A 25,177-nucleotide genomic window follows, 5' to 3' on the forward strand; every position below is an offset into this window, starting at 1 on the left:
TGTTGTACAGTAGCAGATGGAGAGGTGCACTTCTGAAGAATTCATTCAGGATCAGAACACAAACTTACACCATTGTGATAATGGGAGAAGTTCCAAGGGAAATGCCCAAGCTCTTCCTTCAGGTTGGTGGTGAGAAAGAAGGAATAAAAGGAATTGTTATCTCCAAGGAATTATCTAACCCAAGGGAAAAAAATCAAGAAACTTGTAATTCATCTGTGGAATTGAAAATTTGATTCAATTTAGTTTTAAAAGAAATATCTCTAAAAATCACATCTGATTATAACTGTAGGTGGCATTTTACCTTTTGTGTTGATAAGCAGCACTTCAAGTTTTACCTATGGGTTTATGTCTTTGCTCTAAGTTTTAAGAAATGATTACCTTGAAGTCAACATAACTTTTATTTCAAATCGGATTATAAAATTGCTGGTCACTTCACGAGAGATAGAAGAAGCTAGCAGGAAATCACGAGTAGGGTCAGATTCTGACATTCTGTATATGGTTTCAATTTTAAAATATACCTATCTTTAATACATTATACAGAAAGCCATATACTGAAGGCATGTTGTTGCCTTTTCTTAATATATTCCAACCTTCCATGTTTTGCTGCACATAAATTTACCTGAAAGCTGCTCTTAAAGAATCCTTTATTTTGCCAACATTAATAAATTTGGGGGTTAGGGACTCTCTAATTATCCTTTTCCATTTATAACTCTATGACATACATCTAGTTTTTGGTTAATACTTTTTTTGGTTTTCTCCTCTATATGTTCACAATGAAAACTTTTTTTTTTTCAAATGATTATGCTGTGCTGCCCAAATACAGATACTCATTCAGTAAAGATTTATTGAGCTCATATGTGCCAGGCACCAGAGTTATAAAGATAAGAAGATACAGTTTTTGCCTTTGAAAAGTTAGGAGGCTGACATATAAAACATACAGTCCACTAAAAATAGATTGTAAGCTTTGTAAAAGAAGGAATTCTTGTTTGTTTTGGTAATTGCTGTATTGCTAGTAAGTTAATTATGTGGGAGAGTCTTAAAAGCATCACAGATGATATGACATTTTATGTATGAAGGAGTGTCAAGAAGAAAAGAAGACCAAATGTATTATGAACTCACAGGGCCATGTTGTTGTAAAAGAGCATGAAATCTGTAAGAAACAGTATAAAATTCTGTGTGGCAGCAACGTGGGAGAACAGAAGGAGGAGAAGTTTCCGTGGATATTGCAGCTGGATTGCAAAGGCCTTGTGTGACAGACTAAGGGATTTAGCCATCGGGGAACCAGCTGTTTCTAATAATCAGAAAAATCTAAGATTTCGAATTGATGGTAACATTCAAATATATGTATTTTTTTAATCAATGTCACTATTACACTGGATATTATGCAGTATTATTTCTTTTAAATTCTCCATTCATACATACCTTCATTTATTCAAGAATCTCTAAACTAAAAGTTAAGTTAAAAAATATTTGGGAAGTATAAACTTGATTATTTATTTCTAAGTGTGTCAGAATTTGTCTTTAATTTTGTGAACTGGTTACTTTTAAGAAATTACCAAGTACAACTACAAATGCAATTTTTTTTAAATTCCAGTTTTTAAGTTTTTATCTTCAAAAATTTAATCTTTAAAATTTTTACATAATATGCTTAAGACTTGAATAAGCATAAACATTTTTCTCAATAACTCGATTCTTCATGCTTATTGCAAATTCTATTTTCTGTGTTTTTACTTAAAATTTTAAAATTATACTGTTAAGTTTAATATAAATAGGAGATACTGATTTGATCAAGCATTCTTTTACCAGGAACAAATACTAACCATGAGATTTAATTCTTTAGATTACGAATTACATAAAATTCTCTAAAAAAGACCTATGAGTGACTTTGAAACTTTATTAGGAAAAAGTATGAAAGAAAGAATTTGTTCTTGGAATTCAGCTTCATTAAGAAGAATGGCTCAGAATTGCCTCAGAGTGGCTCAGAGAAATGCCAAATATGGTACCTAAAATTTCTTGGAACTGTTAATATTGGTTCTTTTCAGTGTTTCCATTCGATGAACTTTTCGACCTTTGGTTTTGAGAACATAGTGCTAATTAAAGTGTCTGCTGTTTTTAATGCTATACCATTGTAACTGCTAATAATAAAAAAAAACATTTTCCTGCTTTACACCAAAAAAATTTACATTCAAAATGTCATATGTGTTCTCTAATTTCTTTTCTTACAGCTTGCCAGTATTTGCCGTGCTGAAATGTTTTAATTTAAGATTTCCTTCCTTTGTATCTTTTAGTTTTCTCTGTTGCTGCTTTTTCTGTGACACAAGCCTTTCATTATAGTCACTTCTTTTTTCCTTCCCCACTTCTTTCTTTTCCTTTTTTAAAGCCATGAGAAGCCGATCCATTGGTGAATGTGCTCTGCCATCGGCCTATATACGCAGTGCTAAAAGTGCTCCTGTTCTGATCCATACTTCCAAACCCTTCTTGCCTGATATTGTTCTCACTCCCCTTTCTGATGAGCTTTCAGGTAGTGCCACCTCTGCTAATTTCTGCACCACCTTTTTCACTTTTTAATCCTCTGCTTTCAAATTTTGCTTAATCAAATAAACTCTTCAAAGTTAATTTCTTTGGGGGAGGTGTGGGAAATTGGGAAAGTGGTTGAGCAATCAACATTTTGAGTTGTTTGAACTCTAATGCTATCCTTGCAGTTCATTCTGGAAGTGCGAAGTTTAGTGCTGTGCCAATGACCAATAGTTTGGGTTGTAAATGGTCAGGTTTTTTTCTGTTCATGTTTGATTTTTTCTTCTCAGGTGGTTAAATGAAGTGGTAATGTATATTTATAATGTCATTATTTGACTAACTATATGGTAAATCTTGAATAATGCGTTCTTCATCATCTATAGTAATGGAACTTAAGCCAGGGGAATCAGTAATTGAGAAAAGTACATAATCTAAAAGTTGTTTTGGAATAAATCTTTGGATTTATATTAGATTATAATAGCATATAGAATTCTAAGAACTCAACTCACTTTTAAACCAAATAAAGCAACCATTCTGTGAAGCCCCAATTTCTAAGAAGCCTCAAAACCTGGTTAGCTTTGCACTTCTGCCTCAGGTCCTTGATCTCCAGTATTGGGTTGGTCTGCTCTTTAATAAGGCTTAATTAACATATAATAAAATGCATAGTTCCTGTGTTCAGTTCAGTGAGTTTTGAGAATTGTACACCCCCCCATCATCTTTCACCCCAGACAAAATATAATGTTTCCATTACCCCCAAAATTCCCTAGTGACACTTTCGAGTCAGTCTCTCTCTCTCTCTCTCTCTCTCTCTCACACACACACACACACACACACACACACACACACACAGACTTTGTAATTTGTATCACCATAGATCAGTTTTTTTCTTTTAAAAAATTTTTTTTGTATGACTAAGATCATACAGTGCCTTGTCTTTTAGACTGAAGGAAATTTGTGTTGAATATACAGTTGACCCTTGAACAACGCAGGGGTTAGGGGTGCCGACCTTTCACATTGTCCAAAATCCATGTATAACTTTACAGTGGGCCCTCCATTTCTGTGGTTTCACATGGGCAGATTCAACCAACTGCACGTAGTGTTGTGCTGTACTACATATTTACTTGTAAAACTCCACAAATAAGAGGACCTGCACAGCTCAAAGCCGTGTTGTTCAAGGGTCAACTGTGCTTACTATGCAAAATGTGCTAGCTCAGAGAAAGTTATGGTGCATTCTTGGGTGCTTTCCTATACTCTTCTTAGGAGTATTTCCCTGACGTTGCCACTTTTGGTGAGGTTGCTGGGTTTTTTTTAACAACCTATCTTTGTACCCTCTTAACTTTCTAATTGACCTATAGGCTTATGTGAGGGAAGGTACATTTTTATTAATAATGTTATTTCAGGTGAAATCTCTTTCACCATCCCTAAGATCAGAGATTTCTCCCAAACCAAGAGGAGGTATATAATTCAAAATTAAAAAGGAAAGTGAACTACATAAAAGAAGAAATTGTTCTTCATAGTTTTCTCTCTCCCCCTGCTGTGAGCAGGCTTAATTGAACTCATAATAATGTATTTCCTGGATGCGTCATCTAAGATCAGGAGTTGAGGTTTCTATAACTGTTTCACCAATAAGACAATGAAACTACCCATAGACAATCACTCTAGCTTTTGGTTAGAAGTAGGGTTTTCCAGAAAAATATTTACTTGCTACTCTTGAATAGTTACAGGGTAAAAAGGCACTTCTTTTAATTCCTTTTACGTTTGTTTATTTTAACATACTACGATTTCTAAGAAGTAGCTGTCAGTTTTCAATGTACTCTTTTTTTGTTTTTTGCGGTACGCGGGCCTCTTACTGTTGTGGCCTCTCCCGTTGCGGAGCACAGGCTCCGGACGCACAGGCTCAGCGGCCATGGCTCACGGGCCTAGCGGGCCTAGCCGCTCCGTGGCATGCGGGATCCTCCCGGACTGGGGCACGAACCCATGTCCCCTGCATCGGCAGGCGGACTCCCAACCACTGCGCCACCAGGGAAGCCCAATGTACTCTATTTTTATCCAGCCCTTTTTTTCTCCTCTAGTATTCTTGGTTAGATGACCATTCAACCTACATTGTTGTGAATGTGATGCTATGTGGTATAGCTATATATAGATAGACTAAACTAGTTGAATAGCTGAATATCGTTGGAGAGTTTTTCTTAAGTTCTGGAGACTATTTCAAGGGCACTGACTTTGTCAGTGACTTTAGTTCTTAACATTAGACTCATCTGATGTTGAACAAATGTTTCTTCCCAGGCTCCTGTCTCAGGTTTTGATATAATATCCTGTGGGTTGCAGGAGTATCTTAGTTTATTTTTTAAAGCTCTGCAGTAGTGCTGGTGTCTGGGCAGGCACATTTTTCCTGTCCTCTCTTCTGCACTAGACTGTAGTTTTACACATACGGTAGCCCAGCCTTGCAGTCTTTATTTTCCTGATAAACAAAGAGAAGTCAGAAATCTCAATAATTATTCTTAAGCAAATTAGCTTTTACTGTCAGAAATAATACTTTCATGATAGAAGGGATGTAAAAGAACGTAGGCATGGTGGGCAACTGACTTTTGCAACTGTTTCTTATTATTTTCTAATCAAGAACTCTGGGTGTCTCACCCTGAAATAAAGTTTACAAACCCACTTTCTTCCAGTTCTCAAAACTGCTAATTTGTTTGCCATATTTGATGCTGTTAGATTCTAGTCTGTCTAGGCCATATTATGTAGACTGCTAAGGTTATTAACAGTACTTCAATATTTGAATTGAGCACTGTAGAGCAAAATATTTTGATCTCTCTGCTTCTATTTTCTGAGTATCAGGAGAAAGAAGATGTTATGTCTCATGCCCCATACTGTTCCTAAATTCTGCCTAATCAGGAGGAGAATGTTCTATCTCTAATCAAACAAGCAGGTTCTTCTTTGCACAATCAAGGAATTTATTTCTTCTTGTCATCAATATGTGATAGTAACCTTTTACAGAGTTTCCACCTAGAAAACCAGCAGATTCTAGCATAATTCTAAATTAGATTTTTTGTTGAAATAATTTGTGTTAATTTTTATAAAAGTGCATCTCAAGAAAAGTTTGAATCTAACTTAAACACGGCATTATATAACATGTTTGCAAACAAATAAAACTATAATTTTCTTATTAAAAAATATTGGTCATTTGTCTATTTCCAGAATTTAAGAGTCAGGGAAGCAATATTAGAAGGATAAGAGTAGAAGATAGTTTAGTGTTTTAAATTTTAGTGGTCTAACATTAAAGTTAATTATTTGGGCTTGGTTTATTGCTTTTCAGTCTTTTCATATGATTTCAGTGATGTGCATACTGCTTTGAATTACCTAAAAATTGAACATCTAGTCATAAAAAGATGTAGACGTTTTACTAGCCTCTGATAATAATAGAATCGAAAACATAGATATTCTATATTTCTTAACTTACCTTGAAGGTACATTGCTATTATAGCCCAAAAAGGCAAAAAAAAAATTTTTAATTACATAAAGGACATTGTCATTTCCTTTAGGTAATTCAGAAAAAACTTGAGCTTCTAAATGGCATCAGTTTCTACATAAAGTAATAGAAATGATTTTATGAATTCAGGAGCTGTAAAAATATTATTACTGATAGCTAGTGTTCATGATTAACCGAGAATAGAATTTAACTTTGGTAAAAGGGATTTTGGCACTTTTTTCTATACCTCGTTTTAGAAATTATTTAAATTTTCTAGTGGTATGTTAGTATTACAGATTAAGAGATTTTTTTTTCCCCCTGAGGAACTAGCTTGATATTTTAGTAATTAACGGCTACTATTTTTAATATAAAAGACATGCTTTCCTTCTACCAGTATTTATTGAGCCCCTACTATGTGACAAGAGCTATTTCAAGCAATGGGGATATTGTGATGTTAATACAAACAAAATCCTGAAGAAAGGTAAATTTCAGTGAAAAGAATTTTTTTTTTACACGTTACAAGCTAATATTACACTTTAATTTACAGCTTATCTTTTTGAAATAGCAAAGAAAACTTTTCTTTGAAACACAACATTCAGAAAAAACTACTTTTTAATCCAGAAATAATTTCCAACACTTTAATGCTAAAACATCATTAAGCAAATCCAGAGATGAAACTTGACATTGCTAACACATTGTAGGCTCTATAGGAAGCAATTTCTCAGTGCTCAAGTTTTTTTTTTTTAATTTGTTAAAAAGCTTTTTTCTTGTTTTGCTCAATCACTGGTTACTGATACTTTAGATTAAAATAACTTAATTAGACACTGCCGTTGTTCAAGGTAAAATGTAAGCAGCATAATTAAATAGTTTCGAAGGCCATTTCTGTTATAACCTTTTGTTACCATTATTTTCAGCAATCCAATACAAAGTTTGTCCATTGTGTTCTTCTGTATCATTTACTAATATTTGTATTTGACTAAGTTTTGATTTCTAAGAGTCTTATCTTTATAGAGATAAATCACTGTGCTGGTTTATAATTTCTTAATAATACTTAAAAAAAATTAATTATTTCATGAATATGTAATATATATTATTCAAGAAATTAAGACCATGGACTAATTTTTTCCTTACTTCAAATCCCACCTCTCCATCTTCTAGCTGTGTATCCTCAGGCAAGTGAATTAAATAGTTTCTTCATGTATAAAATGGGGATAATAACACCTACTTCATGAGGCTGTTGTGAGGATTAAATGAGTTAATACGTGTAAGATGCTTAGAACAATGCATGTAGGAAAGACTGTACAGTCGGCCCTTCATATCCAAGGTTGGTTGAATCCATGTAAACCTGCAGGTGTGGAAAGCCAACTGTGTTCACTGTACTAGGCCATTTTATATAAGAAACTTGAGCATCTGTGGATGTTAGTGTCCATGGGGGGCTCCTAGAACCAGTCCCCAGCAGATGCAGAAGGACAACTGTATATGATTTAGCTGTCATTTAGACTTTTTATCTTCAACAAGGTTCAGGTATATTTCTTTAAATTTAAGTCTCGTTAGAGTCAGTCATGCTTAATTCAAGTGCTGACTTTGATTTCTTTTATGCAATTAATATTGTTATATGCCCGTGTAAGAACTGTATTTAAAGCTTAAAACTTTCAAAAAGTTTTTTGTTTAATTTTAAATTCTCTAACAGTACATTATTGATAGAAAAAAAATTTTTTTTTTTTTCAAAGCTCTTGCCCTCTTAGACTTGAAAGTTTTTTAGACATTAAAGTTTAGGGAAAAACACTTAGGCTGAAATAATGTTTAAATTTCCTTACATGCAATGTGAGGACTGGGTTTGGGAAGAAATTCCTAAAAACAGAACTTCACAATAATCTTTACTGGTTTCTTTAGAATGGAAAAATTATGGAATATCAATAAAGGGGAACTTCCCTGGTGGTCCACTGGTTAAGACTCCACACTTCCACTACAGGGGGCACAGGTTCAATCCCTGGTTGGGGTAAGATCCCGCATGCCATGCAGCATGGGCAAAATAAATAAATAAATAAAAAATAAAGGAAAGTAAACATTAAAACTAATATTCTCCTTTTTTTTGAAGTTCGTATATTTGTTAGTCTCATAATATTAGATTTTAATAAGGTTTTAAGATCTTGATTTTGAATTTGCAGCTAATAAAATAATTCCAACTATAAAATTCTTAATAATTTTTATAGAAATGTTATATAGTCTATCCTTTGCTGAGTCTATTAGAATATTTTGTGGAAAGAAACTGGAGTGCATGGTGAATATGATCTCTAGGCAGAGGTTCTTATGACCTATTATGGGAGATAAACCAAAATACTTAGCATTCGTCAAGATACACAAATATGCATTACTTATCTACTACAGTAATAAATGGAGTATAGTGCATAAATATAAAGTTTCTGAGGAGATGCTTGCTTTTTCATTTAGAAGAATTCTAAGTGGAGTGCATGAAGAAGAAAGCCAACATTTTTTTAAAGTGTTGTATTCTCCTCAACTTAATGATAACAAGAAATTGTTTCAACTTTAGGAGATATTTTGTATTTGACCCGTATTGGGAGCCTAAATGTATATCTTCAGGAATACAGTGCAGTCTTAGTATATTACAAACTTCTCTTGATCTGAAATTAGTATAAGGTGGCTCCTTTTGGACCTCATACAGAGAAAGGGATATGAGTGAACTAGCAGAAGGACTAGCCTCTTTTCATCCATTGCATGGATCCTGAGAATATTTTTAATTACTATCCCCATTTTATAAATGGGAAAACTGGTGTCGGGGTCCGGAGTAAGAAAACCAGAGTTTTAGACCCAACACCATCAATAAGTATATCTGTGATCTTGGACAAGTAACTGTTTTACTCTGGATCTAAATCTTCTCATTTTGATCAGTTATAGTTCTGTTATTTATAATCTTTGCATTACAAGCCTAATGAGCACCCAACATCTGACTTTTGGACTCTGTGTCCTTTTTTCATTATATTTTTCTGGCTTCTGAAAAATTTTTTTTAGTTATTTCTAGGTAATGTTAAAGGTCATGATAGATTCATAGACATGCTATTTTACTTCTAAAATTTCTAATTTGTATATATCTCTACAGCTAAATAGTATTTCATATTGTGATTTTCAATTTCGTAAATATTTTTGGGGATTTACCATATACTTAGCACTTCAGGCAGTAAAAACAATGTAATGACGTTGAACACTAAACCTGCTTCTCAACTTTGAGAGAGTGGCTTCATCCCTTTGGGCCTCAGTTTCCTCGGTGAGAGAGTTAAATAATCTATGATGTCCATTTTGACTCTAAAATCTGTAATTCTTTAAAAGAAATGTAAGAAGCCATAGGTAGAGTTTTTAGGGTTTGATGGTTATTTAATGGAATGGGCCAGTGATAGGCAGAGAATGTTTCTTCCTAGTAGATTAATGGTGTTTGTGTCAGAAATGAAAAAGTACAATTATTTTTTTTTAGCAATGTATTAGTTTTATTTGATAGGATGAATAGGTTTTAATACTATAATTAAATAAAGTAAAATACCTCAGTAGAACAGATAAATAGTTTCCTGACAAAGAGAACTTTAGGAAGAGGGTGGAGATTTCCATGTGTAATCTGTGATCAAATAGATAAGCAAGATTTGAAGAAAAGGTGATGCCTCTTGCCTGGTAAGGAAGGAAACAGGAATTTATAAGACCCTGTAAGATTCTGCAATGGGATATTTAGATCAGCTTTTTTGTGTTAAGATCTACTTTTTCTGCTTGGAACTTAAATAAGTACAAAAAATTGAATAGCAAGTTTGAATTCCTTGATTTATTGGCACAGCTCTATCTTTAACTGCACTTCCAAATGTTTCATCACCTCACTGTCTATTTCTATGCATGTTAACATATTAAAATGTATTCTGGTAGTTTTCTAATTCATTTATACTACATGCTGTATTGGCTTGTGCACATCATTATTTAAAAACAGATTTGTATTTTTAATAGATTTTCTTTCATTGAGCTTACAAAAAATCTCAAAATTTTATTTTTAAGCATATGCTTAGGGTATGGTTGAAATTAATACTTATTTTTCATATTCGTATAGTTCCTACTCTGTAATTTTTCTTTTTTACAGATATTGATGATGCTCAAATACTTCCTCGTTCAACTAGAGTCAGACATTTTTCACAAAGCGAAGACACTGGAAATGAAGTTTTTGGTGCTTTGAGTGAGGAGCAGCCATTGCCTCGAAGTAGCAGCACTTCTGACATCTTGGAACCATTCACTGTTGAACGAGCCAAAGGTGCAGTTCCTGTAATTGACAGTTCATCCCGTCATGCACCAAGCTTGCAGAGTTCCACAGAGGCTTCTTCAATAACTAGATCCACTGAAAGCCACATCACTGATACTCATAGTAGAGAGTCTTCTCTGGAAGTTGGTGATAGCATATATGACCATCTTTGTCACTTAATAGATCCAGTAGAACTTGCAGATTCAGCTTTTGAACAAATCCAGTACATTGACCTTGAAGGAGATGATGATCTTCTTTCCTCCCTGAAAGAATATTTTAAGGAAAACCAGGAAAGTCATAGTAAAAACGAGTTAGGTAAAGATGTAGCTTCACAGGAAGTGATTATTGCAGTAAATAGGGATGAAAGATCATCCTTAGATAAATTAGAACACATAGATCAGGAAAGTAAATCAGAAAATACCACCTCCTTTGTTGGGACTCCTGAAAACATACAGTTTCAAAAAGAATCAAACTCAGCTGTCTTCATGAGTAACAGTGCACCCAACCAGTTAGACAGCTTTATGAGAACAAAAACTTCTGAAAAATGTAAACAACTAAACAGTGATAAACAGTCATCGGAACCTAGTTCGGGTAGCCCTTGTGATAAAGAAAAGAGGAAACATCTGTATAGACAAACAGCCACAGAATTAGATGCCTGTATAGATATAACAATAGCTGAAAAGGTTAAGGGTATGCAAATTAATGAAAAAATCACTGTCCCACATGTTTTGCATGCCAAGAAAACTACTCTAAAAGCACCTGTTAACCACAGAATGCCTCATGTTACAAGCACTAGCAAGCTTTCTCCAACTAAAAGGAGCTTGTCTGAAACAGTAACTCATAGAGCCAAAATCATGAAAATTGCTTCTAAAAAACGAAATAGTGTTCACGTTACTTTTAGACCATCTACTGAGTCAGTTCAGTTTTATAACCCTCTGGAAAACAAAGAGGCTCCGTGGAAGATGAGGCTGCGGAAGCTCAGTGGCTTTAGTAGCAGCAGCAACAGCAGCATCAGCAGCCCCCATGCCAGCTCAAACAGTGTTACCGAGCTAGTGAAACCCGGTGTGTACAGGCCTCTAGACACGGCACCAGTGAGTAGTAAGGCAGTTAAGGAATCTACAGAGATCCCCACCGCCATATTACAAAAAGAAGGAATTGCTAGTAATCAGTTAGGAGGTAGTCGTAGTACTATTAAATCATCAAGTCATGAGGCAGGACTACAGCAGGGCTCCCTGGGTGGCGTTTATAAAACTGTTGTACATGCTCTTTCGAAGCCGAAGGCAAATGTTTCCCCACAGAGGCAGAACAGAATGCCACCAGAGGCTCCACTGAGGGATCTGTACAGTCATGTAATGGGCTATTTTGGAAGGAAAGCTGCAGGTGAGCACTTAACAGTGTGCAGAGCGCAAAAGGAGAAAGACAGCACCAGTTTGGCTTAATGCAACTGAAGCAAGCTATAAGCAATCAAAAAGCTTTGGGATGGTCACTGCTTTCTCTGTTTGGTTATGCATGCGCCTTTCCCCAGCTGTATTTTTCCCAGCATAAAATGTTTATTTAAATTACTAATTTCCCTTATAAGGCATTTAGTTAAACCTCTTTGCTGCTGAACAAGATAGGAAAGAGGGACATACAGGAAAATTTAATGACCTTCCAAAGGCTATCTAAATCAGATATTTTTCTGAGTGTGTACCACGTGAACCTTGAAATTAAGTTTACCGAGGAGTTGGAATACTTTCTCCCCTGTGCCCCCCAATAGTTTACATTTAAAAGGGCCCCAGCTCTATATAATTGGGTTCATTTATTTTTACTGCTGATTTACTTGATTTTATCTTTTTCTTGGTAGATTACTGTGACATGATATAACATAATGGAAATCAAGGTCCTACAACCAACACCAACATTTTTAGTTAACTGTCATTGAAGAGGAAATTATTTCTTAAACCTCAAAGTGGACTCAGTTACTTTTCATTTACACCATTTGCAAACAAGCTGTAGGCTTTTTAGTTTTGCATTCATTTGTATAGAATGCAAGTTATATCCTTAAAACACTTATCGTTACTTTCTTTTTTCTGAGATTTTTGATGTGCATAAAGGTTTCATGATAGCCAATCATGATTTAAATATGGAACCTCTATGGACAGATTACAGAAAGCAAGATTATGGTAACTGTTTTCTCTTATGTTGGTTCAAATTTAAAATAACTTCACAGTTATAGAAAATTAACTTTCAGCAGTAAGGTAGGTTTCGATTTTGTTTAACGTGGTTTTGTTAGCATGATTAACAGAACGCTGCATCTTGCACTGAGCCATTAATGCCACTTGAGGGCAGTATTTGACAGCTTAAAAAAGCCTGGCCAAGTAGTGTAAAGATAATCATATTTCAGAGTGATTTCCTGACCAGTATATTTTCTTAACCTGAAATGCTTTATAGTTCATTAGGAACATAAACAGTGTCGATATCCTTTGGTTGCAGAGAAATCACCTTTTCTACAGCATAATAGTGAAATAAGTAAATATCATTTTTTGTAAGTTTCCCAAGTTTAAAACTTTCTTGTTAATGTTAAACATAATGTAGTCATAAAAAAATCAAAATAACTATTGTGGGGTTTTTTTTTAAACAGAAAAATCTTTGTGAAAATAAATCTCTTTTTTCTTAAAGCAAAAAATTAGATTTGTAGTGAATAGAAACAACATTATATCAAAATCATAGAATTTTAATTTATTAATATCTAAACTTAAATTCAAGGGATATATTTCTTGCAAATATTCTTTGGGGAAAATGGAATTATAAATTATTAAGGCTCCAAATAGAAGCAGAGGCAGGAAGAAAGAAAAATATACCAGTTTCTTTATAGGCAATATTAACCTAACTTCAACTAGTGCTTATCTATAAGCTTTCTTGCTGTTTTAAGGTTATACTGAAGATTGACTAACATCTGCTTAGTTAAATAAAGTAAATATCAATTTACTAATTCTTAAAATTAAATCTAAAAGGAGAGAAATTATTCGTAGATGCATGTTTGGCAAATAATTGATATGGCATAGGTAATTTTTTGGCTGTTTTTGTTTTAAATTTAGGAAATGTAGTTAAGTCTTTCTTCACTATATATAGTTATTTATTTATTTTTAGTCAATAAAGAGGACATGAGCACAAAACTGCCCCCTCTTAATAGTGATATTGGCAGCAGCAATGCTAATGTTCCTGATCTGATGGATGAGTTTATAGCAGAACGACTTCGAAGTGGTAATGCCTCAGTAAGTGTTATTTTATTTATTTGATTTTAGAGAGGAGGGTAGAGAAACTAAAAGATATATACATATGTACATATATATGTATATGATATACATGTGGAAAATTTTATTCAAATAAGCCCTCACCCCAAATTTAACCCTTTTTTGAATTAAGATTTTTAAATTATATTTTTATAGTATTTTTTATTCAAAGACCTAAAACAAGCAGGCTTTTAGTATTGACCAGGGTGAAAATTTGGGATAGCTGTTTGCTCAGCTCCTGTGGTATAAGCCACTACCTTCCTAGTTCTTTCTCTGTTTTTCATCTTTGTCCTTAGAGTACTCTGATGCCTATTGTCAGCCCTCATCAGGAAAGATAACAATGGAGGTCTTCTGACCCAACTCACACCATTTTGAAAGCATGCTAACATCGGCTACTTAATCATTACAGATAACTTTGGAATAGATTTTAAAGTCATCTTTATCTTGAGTGTTAGAATTAAGGCAAAATGAAAATAGAAGCAGTTTTATTCCTAATGATGCTTAATTGTTAAGGAAAGATAAATATATGTGGAATTGCTTTTTTTAAAGGACAATATTCCATTTAGATTTCAACTTGTCTCTTTAGTGAAAGTCTGTAGCTCCATTACATTTTCCTTTTTTTTTTTAAGTTGTTTTCCTTGAGTGGGAAAAAAGTTATAGAATCATTATATGTAATCATCATAGAATGACATCCTTGCTGTCATTCTTCCCTCCCTCCATTATCTCTTCCATTTGTTTCTTTTTCTCTTTTCTTTTTTTTTGGCTGCACTGCACAGCTTGCAGGGATCCCTTAGTTCCCCCACCAGGGACCAAACCCATGCCCCCTGCAGTGGAAGTGCAGTGTCCTAACCACTGGACCGCCAGGGAATTCCCTCTTCCATTTGCCTCTTTTTTTTCCATTTGAATACTTTGCTCTTTCTACTATCTTATCTTAATATTCACCCCATGGATCCTTTTGAGGCTTCAGGGTCTTGGGCCCAGCACCAAAGGGTATTTGAGTCTTTGCTTTAGCCAGACCAACAGTAGTTCAGGACCCAGCTCCATACAGTTACACGGAGTCTTCAGTTAGTGTTTCCCCCACTCCTACTTAATGCCCTAAATTTCAACATTTATTGTGATGATTGTCTTGGAAATTAAAGATTTCACATGCTTAATGAGAATTCAAAAAAATTTTTTTAATCGTAAAATGTTTCTTGAATTTTTAGACTATGACAAGAAGAGGAAGTAGTCCAGGTAGCCTCGAAATTCCCAAAGACCTCCCTGATATTCTGAACAAGCAGAACCAAATGCGCCCTATTGATGACCCAGGTGTGCCCTCAGAATGGACTTCTCCTGCCAGTGCAGGGAGCAGTGATCTTATCAGCTCAGATAGTCATTCGGATTCTTTCAGCGCTTTCCAATATGATGGCCGAAAATTTGACAGCAAGTATCTTTTTTTCTGTTTGAGCAGTACGGTTTTTTGTTGATTTGTTTTCTGTTCAAGACTGACTGACAGTTTACGTAACCATCATATTCCTCTCTAACATTACTTAGGGGTTCCCATATACATATTTTGATTTCATTTTCAGTGAAACTCCAAAAGAATTTTTAGGGAATCACTTCAAGTTGAGACCTCTTTATTTTGCCAACTAAAGGCATTTAAAAAACAAAAAAGCACTGTTCTTTCATAGAACAAATGATATTTTAAGACCAGACACATAGACAGGAAAAAGGATGGACTTGGTGTTAGAATAAAGGACAGTCATGGTTATGAGTTGGACCATTTCATGAAGTCGTATTTGGGGACCACTATCTAGTTATGGTCAGTGCTTCAGCATGTTCAGTACAGTTACGTTCAATGCTATGGTACCCAGAACCTTACTTGGATAATTGCTTCATGTTAAAATGACATCAGTGATATTATTTGGTGCTATATTACTACCACATAGCTTTTCTGCTGTAATTCTGTATTACACTTGGCAGTCAGTGAAGGGTACCAAAATTTAAAAGAAGAAAGTCAAAATCTTGGGAACCAACTTTGTGAAGAGCTGGGAGATGCATTGGAGAATTATGTTTCTTGCCCTCATGGATTATATACTACTCTGATCTTGGACTGGAAATATGATTTGAAAGAAAAATGACTCTTACCACGTATCTGGCATTTTTATTATATATATCTCTCTTCTAGAGATTATAAAACTTGAAAAGCAGTTAAGTATATTTCCAGCTATCAGAAAACAGGGATAAGAATAGTGATGATATATTGTATGTCTCTGTCCTTTTATCATTATTTTTGATAATATTAGGCTATGAGGATCTTTAAAAATTTGTTTCTAATTATAAATTTCAAAGTGTTAACATGGTTTACCCTTGCCTGAGTGGTATGTAAATAGAATTAATTTGGGGGGAATGTTCATATTTAATTGTTTTGATGAAGTAGCTGTGTCTCTTTTGTAAATATTTTTGTTTTATAATTGGAAATTCTGTACACTAGCATTTCTTCTGCCTATAGATTTTGGCTTTGGAGCTGATACTGGGAATGCATCCTCTGCTGATGTGGATTCAGGTTCTGGCCATTATCAGAGTGCTGAAGAGCAAGAAGTGGCTAGTCTAACCACACTTCACATCGATTCGGAAACAAGCAGTCTTAATCAACAAGCTTTTTGTACTGAAGTTGCAACGGTTACTGGTAAAGTTACTCAAGGGAGTGTATTCCTTAAGTGCATTTTTTTTTAAGCCACCAAAGAACCTTTTCAGACTTATATTTGATAGATTTTATGTATTACTTATTACTATTTAAGTATTATTTTTTTCACTCATCTTTATGTAACAATGGAGGGAAAAAAACATTAATATAAGAGTTTTTTGACCTGGAGTCCACATGGATAAGCTTCAGGGAACTCTATGAACTCCTAATACCGTAGGCAAAATTTTGTGTATGTTTGCACCAGAGCATTTCCTGCAGCAATTTTTAAATAAATAACCAAAAAAAGTTGAGGTACTGCACTTTACCTTTTTCATTGATTTTCAGAGTTAGCCTAGATTTTTGTAGATTTCTTTGGTAAACTATTTATTATTGCAAACATAAAGCACACTACCTAAAATAAGGTCTGTTTCTCAGTATACTAATATTCTGTATTTATATAGTAAATTAATATAGTAAATTATGCTTTTCAGCAACTTTTTGTGTGTGGTCAAACCTGACAATAATATGACAAGTGGGGTCCAAGAAATTGAGTCATGAAAGGCAGGGCCACATTATTCCAAGAGCAGTACTGTGACCAGAGGGAGCCTGAGCAGCCTGTGGCCCATACTTCAAGAGTTCCACTGTATTATCCAGATTCACTCTGGTTCCTACTGCAGTTTGACACCCCTTTGATGGATGATGGATGAAATATCAATAGGGTGGTTTTTGCATCCTGTGGTTGGCTGGAACTTGAAAGACTGGAGCAGTGATGTCTGCATGTCTGAATTAGGCACATTTCTTCAGCCAAATCAAACTGATGAAATTCGGCCAGTGAAATACTCACAGGAACCCATCCTATGTTTTCACATTCTTCTATTCCACATCTTTTCTACCAGAGGATAAGTAAGAACTTTAGCCTGCGCATTGCAGAATGAGGGCTGAGCCAGTTTGGTTGTATCCAAATAGGAGCCAGTTTGGTTGTATCCACAGTCTGATCGTTACAGAATTTAAGTTACTACTCAAAGAAGAATTCTTATTTTACAATAAACACCTTTTACTGTAGTTGTCCTTAAACATAAATTTAGATGAAAATTTGGATGAAAAGATACTCAACATTACTAGTAATGAGGGAATATAAATAATCCATGAGGTACAACTATACACATAATAAATCAGCTCAAGTTAAAAACACAATACCAGTGTTGAAGAGAGTGGAGCAACTGGAAATATCATACATTACATTATTGTAATGGGAATGCAAAATGGTAGGGCCACTCTGCAAAAATACGGCAGTATCTTTTAAAATTAAGCATACATTTACCATATGACCATTCCTAGGTATTTATTTCAGACATTTGTATGTGAAAGTTCATAACAGCATTATTCACAGTAGCTAAGTTGAAAATAGTCCAAATATCCATTAACCAGTGAATGAATAATCAAATTGTAATGTATTCATCCATCCAGTATTCATTGAAATAGTATTCAGCAATAAAAAAGGAATTAAATGCTAATATATGCAAAACCATAGCTGACTCTCAAAAATATGCTTTTAAATGAAAGATGTCAAGGCTAGCAATGTTAGTGGCATATAGCAATGGGCAAGTTTCTCTTCTCCTGAATTGCCTCAGGCCTGAAGTAAGTGAAATAAAGTAGCAGTGGGTACCAGAGTTTCTATAGCTGGACCAGGAATGGAAGTAGGCATTCTTGCTCTCACTGATGGCCCCTATTAATTGGTATGTCCAGTTCTCATTCCACACTAGTCCCATAGTAGACATGGAATGAGACTGCTAGATATGAAATCTTGTACAGTATTATGATTTTATTGACCTCTTTGGCCAGTTTATAACCTGATTTATCTTTTGATGTTTTCAGTTTGTGTTTTATTGGGCTTTTAAGCATTACATCTTAGGTAGAGGGTATTGAATATATTCTTTGTGGTAATTTTATGAAATTATATTTACAGGTTCAGAAAGTGCTTCTCCAGTCCATTCAGCTCTGGGATCCAGGTCACAGACACCTTCTCCTTCCACACTGAATATAGATCACATGGAACAAAAGGATCTACAGCTCGATGAGAAGCTCCACCACTCTGTTCTACAGACGCCAGATGACCTAGGCAATATTTGGAAATTAGATCTTTGCCATTCTTTCCTTTCAGGGCATTAGTGTCAGGAGATCTTAAATAAGGCATATTAAATTTGGTTATTTTATATATGTTATGTAAATATTATTATAAGTCTTTTGGACTTTTCTGTCTTTGGGAAATTAATTAGTATAACATTTTTTTTCTTGCCCTTAAAGAAAGATATTTGCATTCTGATTTTTGTTATTTTATTATAGTTGATTATAGTCCTGGTATTAGTGGTTACATTATTTTTGTATGTTATATTATCATTTACATTACCATTTCCTAAAGCAGGAAATACATAATTTGGCATCGTTATTCTTAATATTTTATCTGAAGAACCTGCTGAATCAAAGTAGGCAGTCCAAATGAAGTATTTTTATATTTAAGTAAATGTTTAAAAGTGACTAGGAAACCTTAGAAACTGCAAGTTAATAAAAAGTTATTTTTGTTAAGTCCTACATCATGTAACAAGCATCAGGATAAAAAGTCATTTTGAAAATATGCCAGAAAATTTGGTCAAGGACACAACTGATAAGATATTTATAATGAATAATGTAAAATACTAGTTTTCATTGGTAGTGCAGCACATTTACTCTCTGGCCAAAGGAAGAAATTTAAAACCATGTGACTTCTGCCCCCCGCCCCCCCTTTTAAGGTACTCATTCTATTTTTTTTTTTTTTTTTTTGCGGTACGTGGGCCTCTCACTGTTGTGGCCTCTCCCGTTGCAGAGCACAGGCTCCGGACGTGCAGGCTCAGTGGCCATGGCTCACGGGCCCAGCCGCTCCACAGCATGTGGGATCTTCCCAGACCGGGGCACAAACCCGTGTCCCCTGCATCGGCAGGCGGACTCTCAACCACTGCACCACCAGGGAAGCCCTCATTCTCTTAATATGCAATTACCTAGCCCTGATTTTCTGGTTTGTAGATTATTTCTGACCTTTTCTTTCCTCCTCTTGGCCTACAGTTTTTTGGTTTTTATTTTCAGCTTTTTCCCCAACATTTGGAAAAAATTTCAAACTCATGGAAAAGTTGCAAGACTAGTAAAATGAATACCCATAAATCCTTCAGATAAATTCACCAGTTGTTAATATTTTACCACTTTATCTTTCTCTCTACCTGTACACACATACACACACACACACACACACCCATTAAAACAACCCCACCGTACCCACCTTTTTTTTTTCTGAGCCATTTAAGAGTGAATTGCAAGTATCAGACCCTTTACACCTAAACACTTGAGCAAGTATGTCCTAAAAATAAGTATACATTTCCTACATAACCATAATATAAGGGCCACGTTCAGGATATTTAACATTGATACATCATTGCAATTATAGTCTATAGTCAGTTATCCTCAGTTGTTCCAATAATGTCCTTCATAGTTACCAATCAGTTGAGTTATCACTATATTATGAAGGTTCTGTAGAATAGGGAGATGTTAACAGTGATGGTTAACCCTGTAGTGTTTTTTTAAAATTTTATTTTAGTGAATTTACACCAGAAACCTGTTTTTATTATTGTGAAAGACTGTCCAGTAACTTTTTAATAATATACTCAGTTATTGTACACTTTACATGCAGAGAAAAAAGTTAAACATTAAGAGTAAAGGATGTACATATACTGTGTATGACTTTGTAAATTATCAGTACACTGACATATTATCAAGCAGGAAAAAGTCTTTACTGACTTTCTAGTGATTTTGCCTTTTCCGTTATATACATTGCATAGAATTATGGCTTTTTTTTTTTTTTTTAAGCTGGAGGAGATCTATAATGATACCTACCTAAAGCATCTATTTTACAGATGAGGAGCTGTAGCTTCAGGGAGGTTATTAAATAATTTGTACAATATCACATAATTAGTGACAGAAATGAGACTAAGACCCTAGGTTACCTATATGTCTTATATATAATCATGCCAGTATTAATAAACAAAATAAATGTAATTATGGAAATTTTAGATTATATTTAAATTATTTTTTTCATGCCATTGTGATATCCCTTTTAATGCTAGGCCTGACTTAATTGTGAAATACAGAAATATATTTCTTCGGAAGGTTTAATGACAAAGAAATAGGCTTAGGAAGACTTCCTACAGGATCTGCCTTCAGCCTGAGATTTTCTGTTAATTTGATGATGGAACTTGAAGTAGCTATTAGGTTAAATAGAGAGTATGTACTTATAAATATGATCTTTATGTCAAATGTAAATTTCTCCATCTGTTATCTGCATCATTTTCTCCTTAGGTAAATCTAGATAGATGCCCTATTGCATAAGTAATTATTGTCAAAATAAGGAATTATGAACTAGCGAGGTTTTGACCTTACCAGGAAAAAATAACACTGATGCATCTTAACATTTCTTTTATTCACTTTTGTAGATATTTAAGATTATTAATTTGACTCCTATGTGTTTTTGTGATGAATTCTCTAGAAAAATTACTGACACCAGTGAATTATTTTTTTCTATAGAAATCAGTGAATTTCCATCTGAATGCTGTAGTGTGATGGCAGGGGGCACTCTCACAGGATGGCATGCTGATGTTGCTACTGTAATGTGGCGAAGAATGCTAGGTATTTTGGGAGATGTCAACGCTATTATGGATCCTGAAATACATGCTCAAGTTTTTGATTACCTCTGTGAACTTTGGCAGAATCTAGCTAAGGTAAAAAAGAAAAAGATAAAAAGGGAGAAGGAAAGAAAAATAAAGTATTAAGAAGTACAGAAAAAGCCTTAGATAACATCCACCCCCGCACTACGAACTGATGCCTTAACCATGTTTAAATATATTGTTAGTGGTAGGAACTAGATCTCAAGTTTAAGGTAAAACAAACTGGGAAAGAGAACACTTTTCATAGGTTTGTTGCATTTTATTTGAAAATTACAGATTAGAGATAACCTCGGCATTTCAACTGATAACCTGACCTCCCCTTCTCCACCGGTTTTAATTCCTCCACTGAGAATTCTTACACCTTGGCTTTTCAAGGTAAGCTTAATATATAAAATATTAATTAAAAAGTTTCATTTAGTAAATAAGTATGTGGTCAGTCTCAAACAGTAGAGAGAGAGAAGACTATTGTGTAGTCTTCTAGAGCACTTAGTTTTGTTTTTTGTGTGTTTTTGTGTTTTTTTGCTTTTGTTAAAATTTATTGAAGTATAGTTGATTTACAATGTTGTGTTAATTTCTACTCTGCAGCAAGCAAAGCGATTCAGTTATACATATATATATACATACTTTTTCATGTACTTTTCCATTATGGTTTATCACAGGATATTGAATATAGTTCCCTGTAGAACACTTAATTTTTAACTAACCATTAGGGGTTATATAGAGAGGAGAGTGGGCCTAGCAAAATTATTATTTAGGTTGCATCATTTTTATTACTAAAACAAAAATGAATATAGTAAATTATGTTTTTATTGTATTTAAATGAAATGTAAACCTCAGTTTTGTGTTATAGAATATGCTAGTACTTCTAAAGAACTAATTCTTTTAAGTATTATATGATATGTTTGGTGCATTTTCCTAAGTGAAACAGTGTATAGTTATTCACACCTACATTGTATCATTTTAATGATAAAAATAATTTCAGGAATCCTGATATTTAGTTCATTAAAGAAAATGGGCCAACATAGAAATAAATGAAAACAAATATATAGCTTGCTATATTCGTTTCAGTATTTAACAAACAGTATTTGGTTTTGAGTATTAAAAACAACATCTTTCAATTGTAGGCAACCATGTTAACTGATAAATATAAGCAAGGTAAATTACACGCCTATAAACTTATTTGTAATACAATGAAAAGAAGACAAGATGTTTCTCCAAATAGAGATTTCCTAACACACTTCTACAACATAATGCACTGTGGATTACTTCATATTGACCAGGTAAATATATGTACTTTGTAACAAGTCGCTTTATAAGTTTATCTTTGATTCTTTATTCTGTTTAACTCTTGACTTTCAAGGTGTAGAATTAAAAACATTCCCTTATATTGTAATTTATTTACAGATTTATTCCATTTATAACCTCATTTATTCTGAAACATAGTTTCAAAACAAGCTATTGTAGTTGGGAGATTGACTTGCTTATTAAGTGCATCTTTCTTCTAATGTTATAAGAACTGTTCACTCTTTGAAGAGATTAAAACATCCTTTGCTTACACGGACAACATCTTCCTTTAATGTCCTAAGGTACTTATTGTTAGGTATTTTGTAATTGTTACTTGATAACTGGCAATTGGGACTTAGGTATTTGCTCAGCTAGTCATGCAGCAGTCAGAGGTTTTTTTCTACTCTAAGAGTCAGCACATCACATTTTCTTATTTTTATAAATTGTATTACCATAGTGACAAGTATATTGATTTGCATCAATATAGTCATTACATTAGATAGTCATAAATATGTCTCTAGAACATTACTTCACAGGTCTTGATCCTGGCCATAAAACTGAAAAGTACAGGAAGTTGCCTGTCAAAGTAATGTAAATGTTTGTAATCACAACGTGGTTAAATTTCACTTGCAGTTCATTTCAGGAGCATTAAATTAATATTAAAAGATGATAATGTATCTTTCTGAAAAGTGAAAAAACTTCTTGTGTTAATTTGAAATAATTATTGTGTTCTACCTTATAAACATGTCTCAAATAAAATGATATTCTTAATTACTGGATAAAGAGCGTTCATTTAAATTGGATTGAGTAATACAACCTGCTATACTGCATCCTCATGGTAAATTCCAAAGGCAAAATGAATGAACAACCAAGTTGAGAATATTCCCTTAAAAATGCCTACCTCTGGATTTCTGAGGCTAGATGTCTATCATCAAAGGACTTCAATTTTTCTAAAAAAGAGAATTTCTCCAGTTGCCACATAACAGGTCATGCAACTTCAGACATCAGAGTTATCACGTGGAAGCAAATAGGTGGCAGAAGGAACTACTCTGCAATTAAGTTTTACAACACATGGGCCGTATTTTTTTTTTTTTTTTTTTTTTTTTGTGGTATGCAGGCCTCTCACTGTTGTGGCCTCTCCCGTTGCAGAGCACAGGCTCCGGATGCGCACGCTCAGCGGCCATGGCTCAGGGGCCCAGCCCCTCCACAGCATGTGGGATCTTCCCGGACCAGGGCACGAACCCTTGTCCCCTGCATCAGCAGGCGGACTCTCAACCACTGCGCCACCAGGGAAGCCTGGGCCTTATATTTTTAACCCTCCGAAGTAGAGACCCTTCTAACTGGCTCTCTAGGGTGAAAAAAAAAAAAATGCTGTATTGATGTCAGTTAAAAAGAAAAGTGTTTGCAGTTTACTTTCCTGTGACAAAATATAGTACAAAGCATGGATTATTTGGAAGAATTAAAATTAGTCTTTCCAGTTAGCCAACGAGTTATAGTTATTACCTGTTTTATTATTTCATACATGTCTATTTTTAAGGATATTGATTAGCTGATACCAAAGATTACATTTGTGATATTTTTCTTCTCCTCTTTTCTTTATTCCTAAGGATATTGTCAATACAATCATCAAGCACTGCTCACCTCAATTTTTTTCACTTGGTTTGCCTGGTGCCACAATGCTTATTATGGATTTTATTGTAGCAGCTGGTAGAGTGGCTTCTTCAGCTTTTCTCAATGTAAGTTTTTATTTCCTGTCCTTCATAATATAACAAACTGCGGTTAACCAAGATTCATCTAACAGAGCAACAAAGGAAGAGCCATTGTTGATAAAATATAACAAACTGATATTCAGGAAGATAGGTAATTTAATTAGAATTGATTGTCTCTCCCACTTTAAAAAAAAAGTAAACAATTCTGAAGTGTAAGAAAGTACTAAAATTATTTGATAAATTGACCCAGGATCTACAAAAATGGGTTAAATCTGATAAGCAAAACAATTTAAAATTGAGGAAATCTAAGGAAACAAACAGGGAGGGAAGAAAATTTTGAAAATGGGCAATGAGCTATAGCAAAAGAGAAGAAAGAAATATAGGTGAGGTAACCCAGAAATATGCTCTAGGAGTAAACTCTAAAACAGCATGTGAGGATTTTTCATACAGTTTGGAGCTGTGAGACAATGCCAGGTAACTTAGTATAACTGGAACATGTTCAGATATAAGTGGCAGAAGTGAACTAAGGAGGAAGGCAGTAACTCTGTTTGTAGTGCTCAAGAGGTTAGATTTCATCCTAAGGAAAGAATGAGTAGCCGTTGAAAGATTTTAAGCAGAGTGACATGATCACATTTGTATTTTAGAAAGATTACCCTGGAACAAAGTATAAATGAGAAATAACTGAATGTCTACTGGGAAAAACTAAAAGTATTTGGGAAAGAAAAATCAGTCATACTTGACTAGTGCTAGTTATAAAACTTGCAAAGCAGTTTAACATGTTATTTCATTTATAAGCTGCAAAAGACCAACAGTGAATGAAAAGGAGTTCTATTTGGGGCATAGGAAGCTGCCTGTTAGACACCCATGAGATGTCAGAAGGGCCACTGTATATACAAGTCAGGATCTCAAAGGAGATGTCTGGACCAAAAATGTAAAACTGGGAGACATTAGCTTACAGATGCTATTGAAAGCCATGAAACTGGATACAGTCACCTAGAGGAAATGTGCACATAAGAGAACAACCTATATTTATAGCTAGTTATTAACCCTGTTTCCCTAGTTCCTGGAGAACAGTGATCATGTCTTACTTATCTTGGTATCTTCAGGGCCTGGCACAGCATCATGGTTATAGGTATTTATTAATTGAATCTGTATATATTCAGCACTTAGTATGTGTTCAACATGGTGCTAAGCCCTTTTGTGGTTATTATACTTTTGTTTCCCCTTGTGTACA

General features: G+C 34.3%; 1 protein-coding gene across 5 annotated transcripts in view; it reads left to right on the plus strand.

Annotated features, from left to right (window-relative positions):
* RALGAPA1 (Ral GTPase activating protein catalytic subunit alpha 1) overlaps window positions 1-25,177 on the plus strand; it is a 219,904-nt gene that overhangs the window by 98,147 nt on the left and 96,580 nt on the right. For 4 of the 5 annotated variants that reach the window (XM_033851187.2, XM_019924021.3, XM_019924023.3 and 1 more), the window contains exons 17-25: window positions 10,113-11,648; window positions 13,398-13,522; window positions 14,746-14,962; window positions 16,032-16,208; window positions 18,172-18,324; window positions 20,811-21,004; window positions 21,227-21,325; window positions 22,075-22,230; window positions 23,842-23,970. In XM_033851187.2, the coding sequence (XP_033707078.1) occupies window positions 10,113-11,648; window positions 13,398-13,522; window positions 14,746-14,962; window positions 16,032-16,208; window positions 18,172-18,324; window positions 20,811-21,004; window positions 21,227-21,325; window positions 22,075-22,230; window positions 23,842-23,970 (2,786 nt within the window). The remainder of the gene's footprint in view (window positions 1-10,112; window positions 11,649-13,397; window positions 13,523-14,745; window positions 14,963-16,031; window positions 16,209-18,171; window positions 18,325-20,810; window positions 21,005-21,226; window positions 21,326-22,074; window positions 22,231-23,841; window positions 23,971-25,177) is intronic. The other variant, XM_019924026.3, reaches the window with a different exon arrangement.

Source organism: Tursiops truncatus, chromosome 2, assembly GCF_011762595.2.
Source record: "Tursiops truncatus isolate mTurTru1 chromosome 2, mTurTru1.mat.Y, whole genome shotgun sequence".
Classification (NCBI taxonomy): Eukaryota; Metazoa; Chordata; class Mammalia; order Artiodactyla; family Delphinidae; genus Tursiops; species Tursiops truncatus.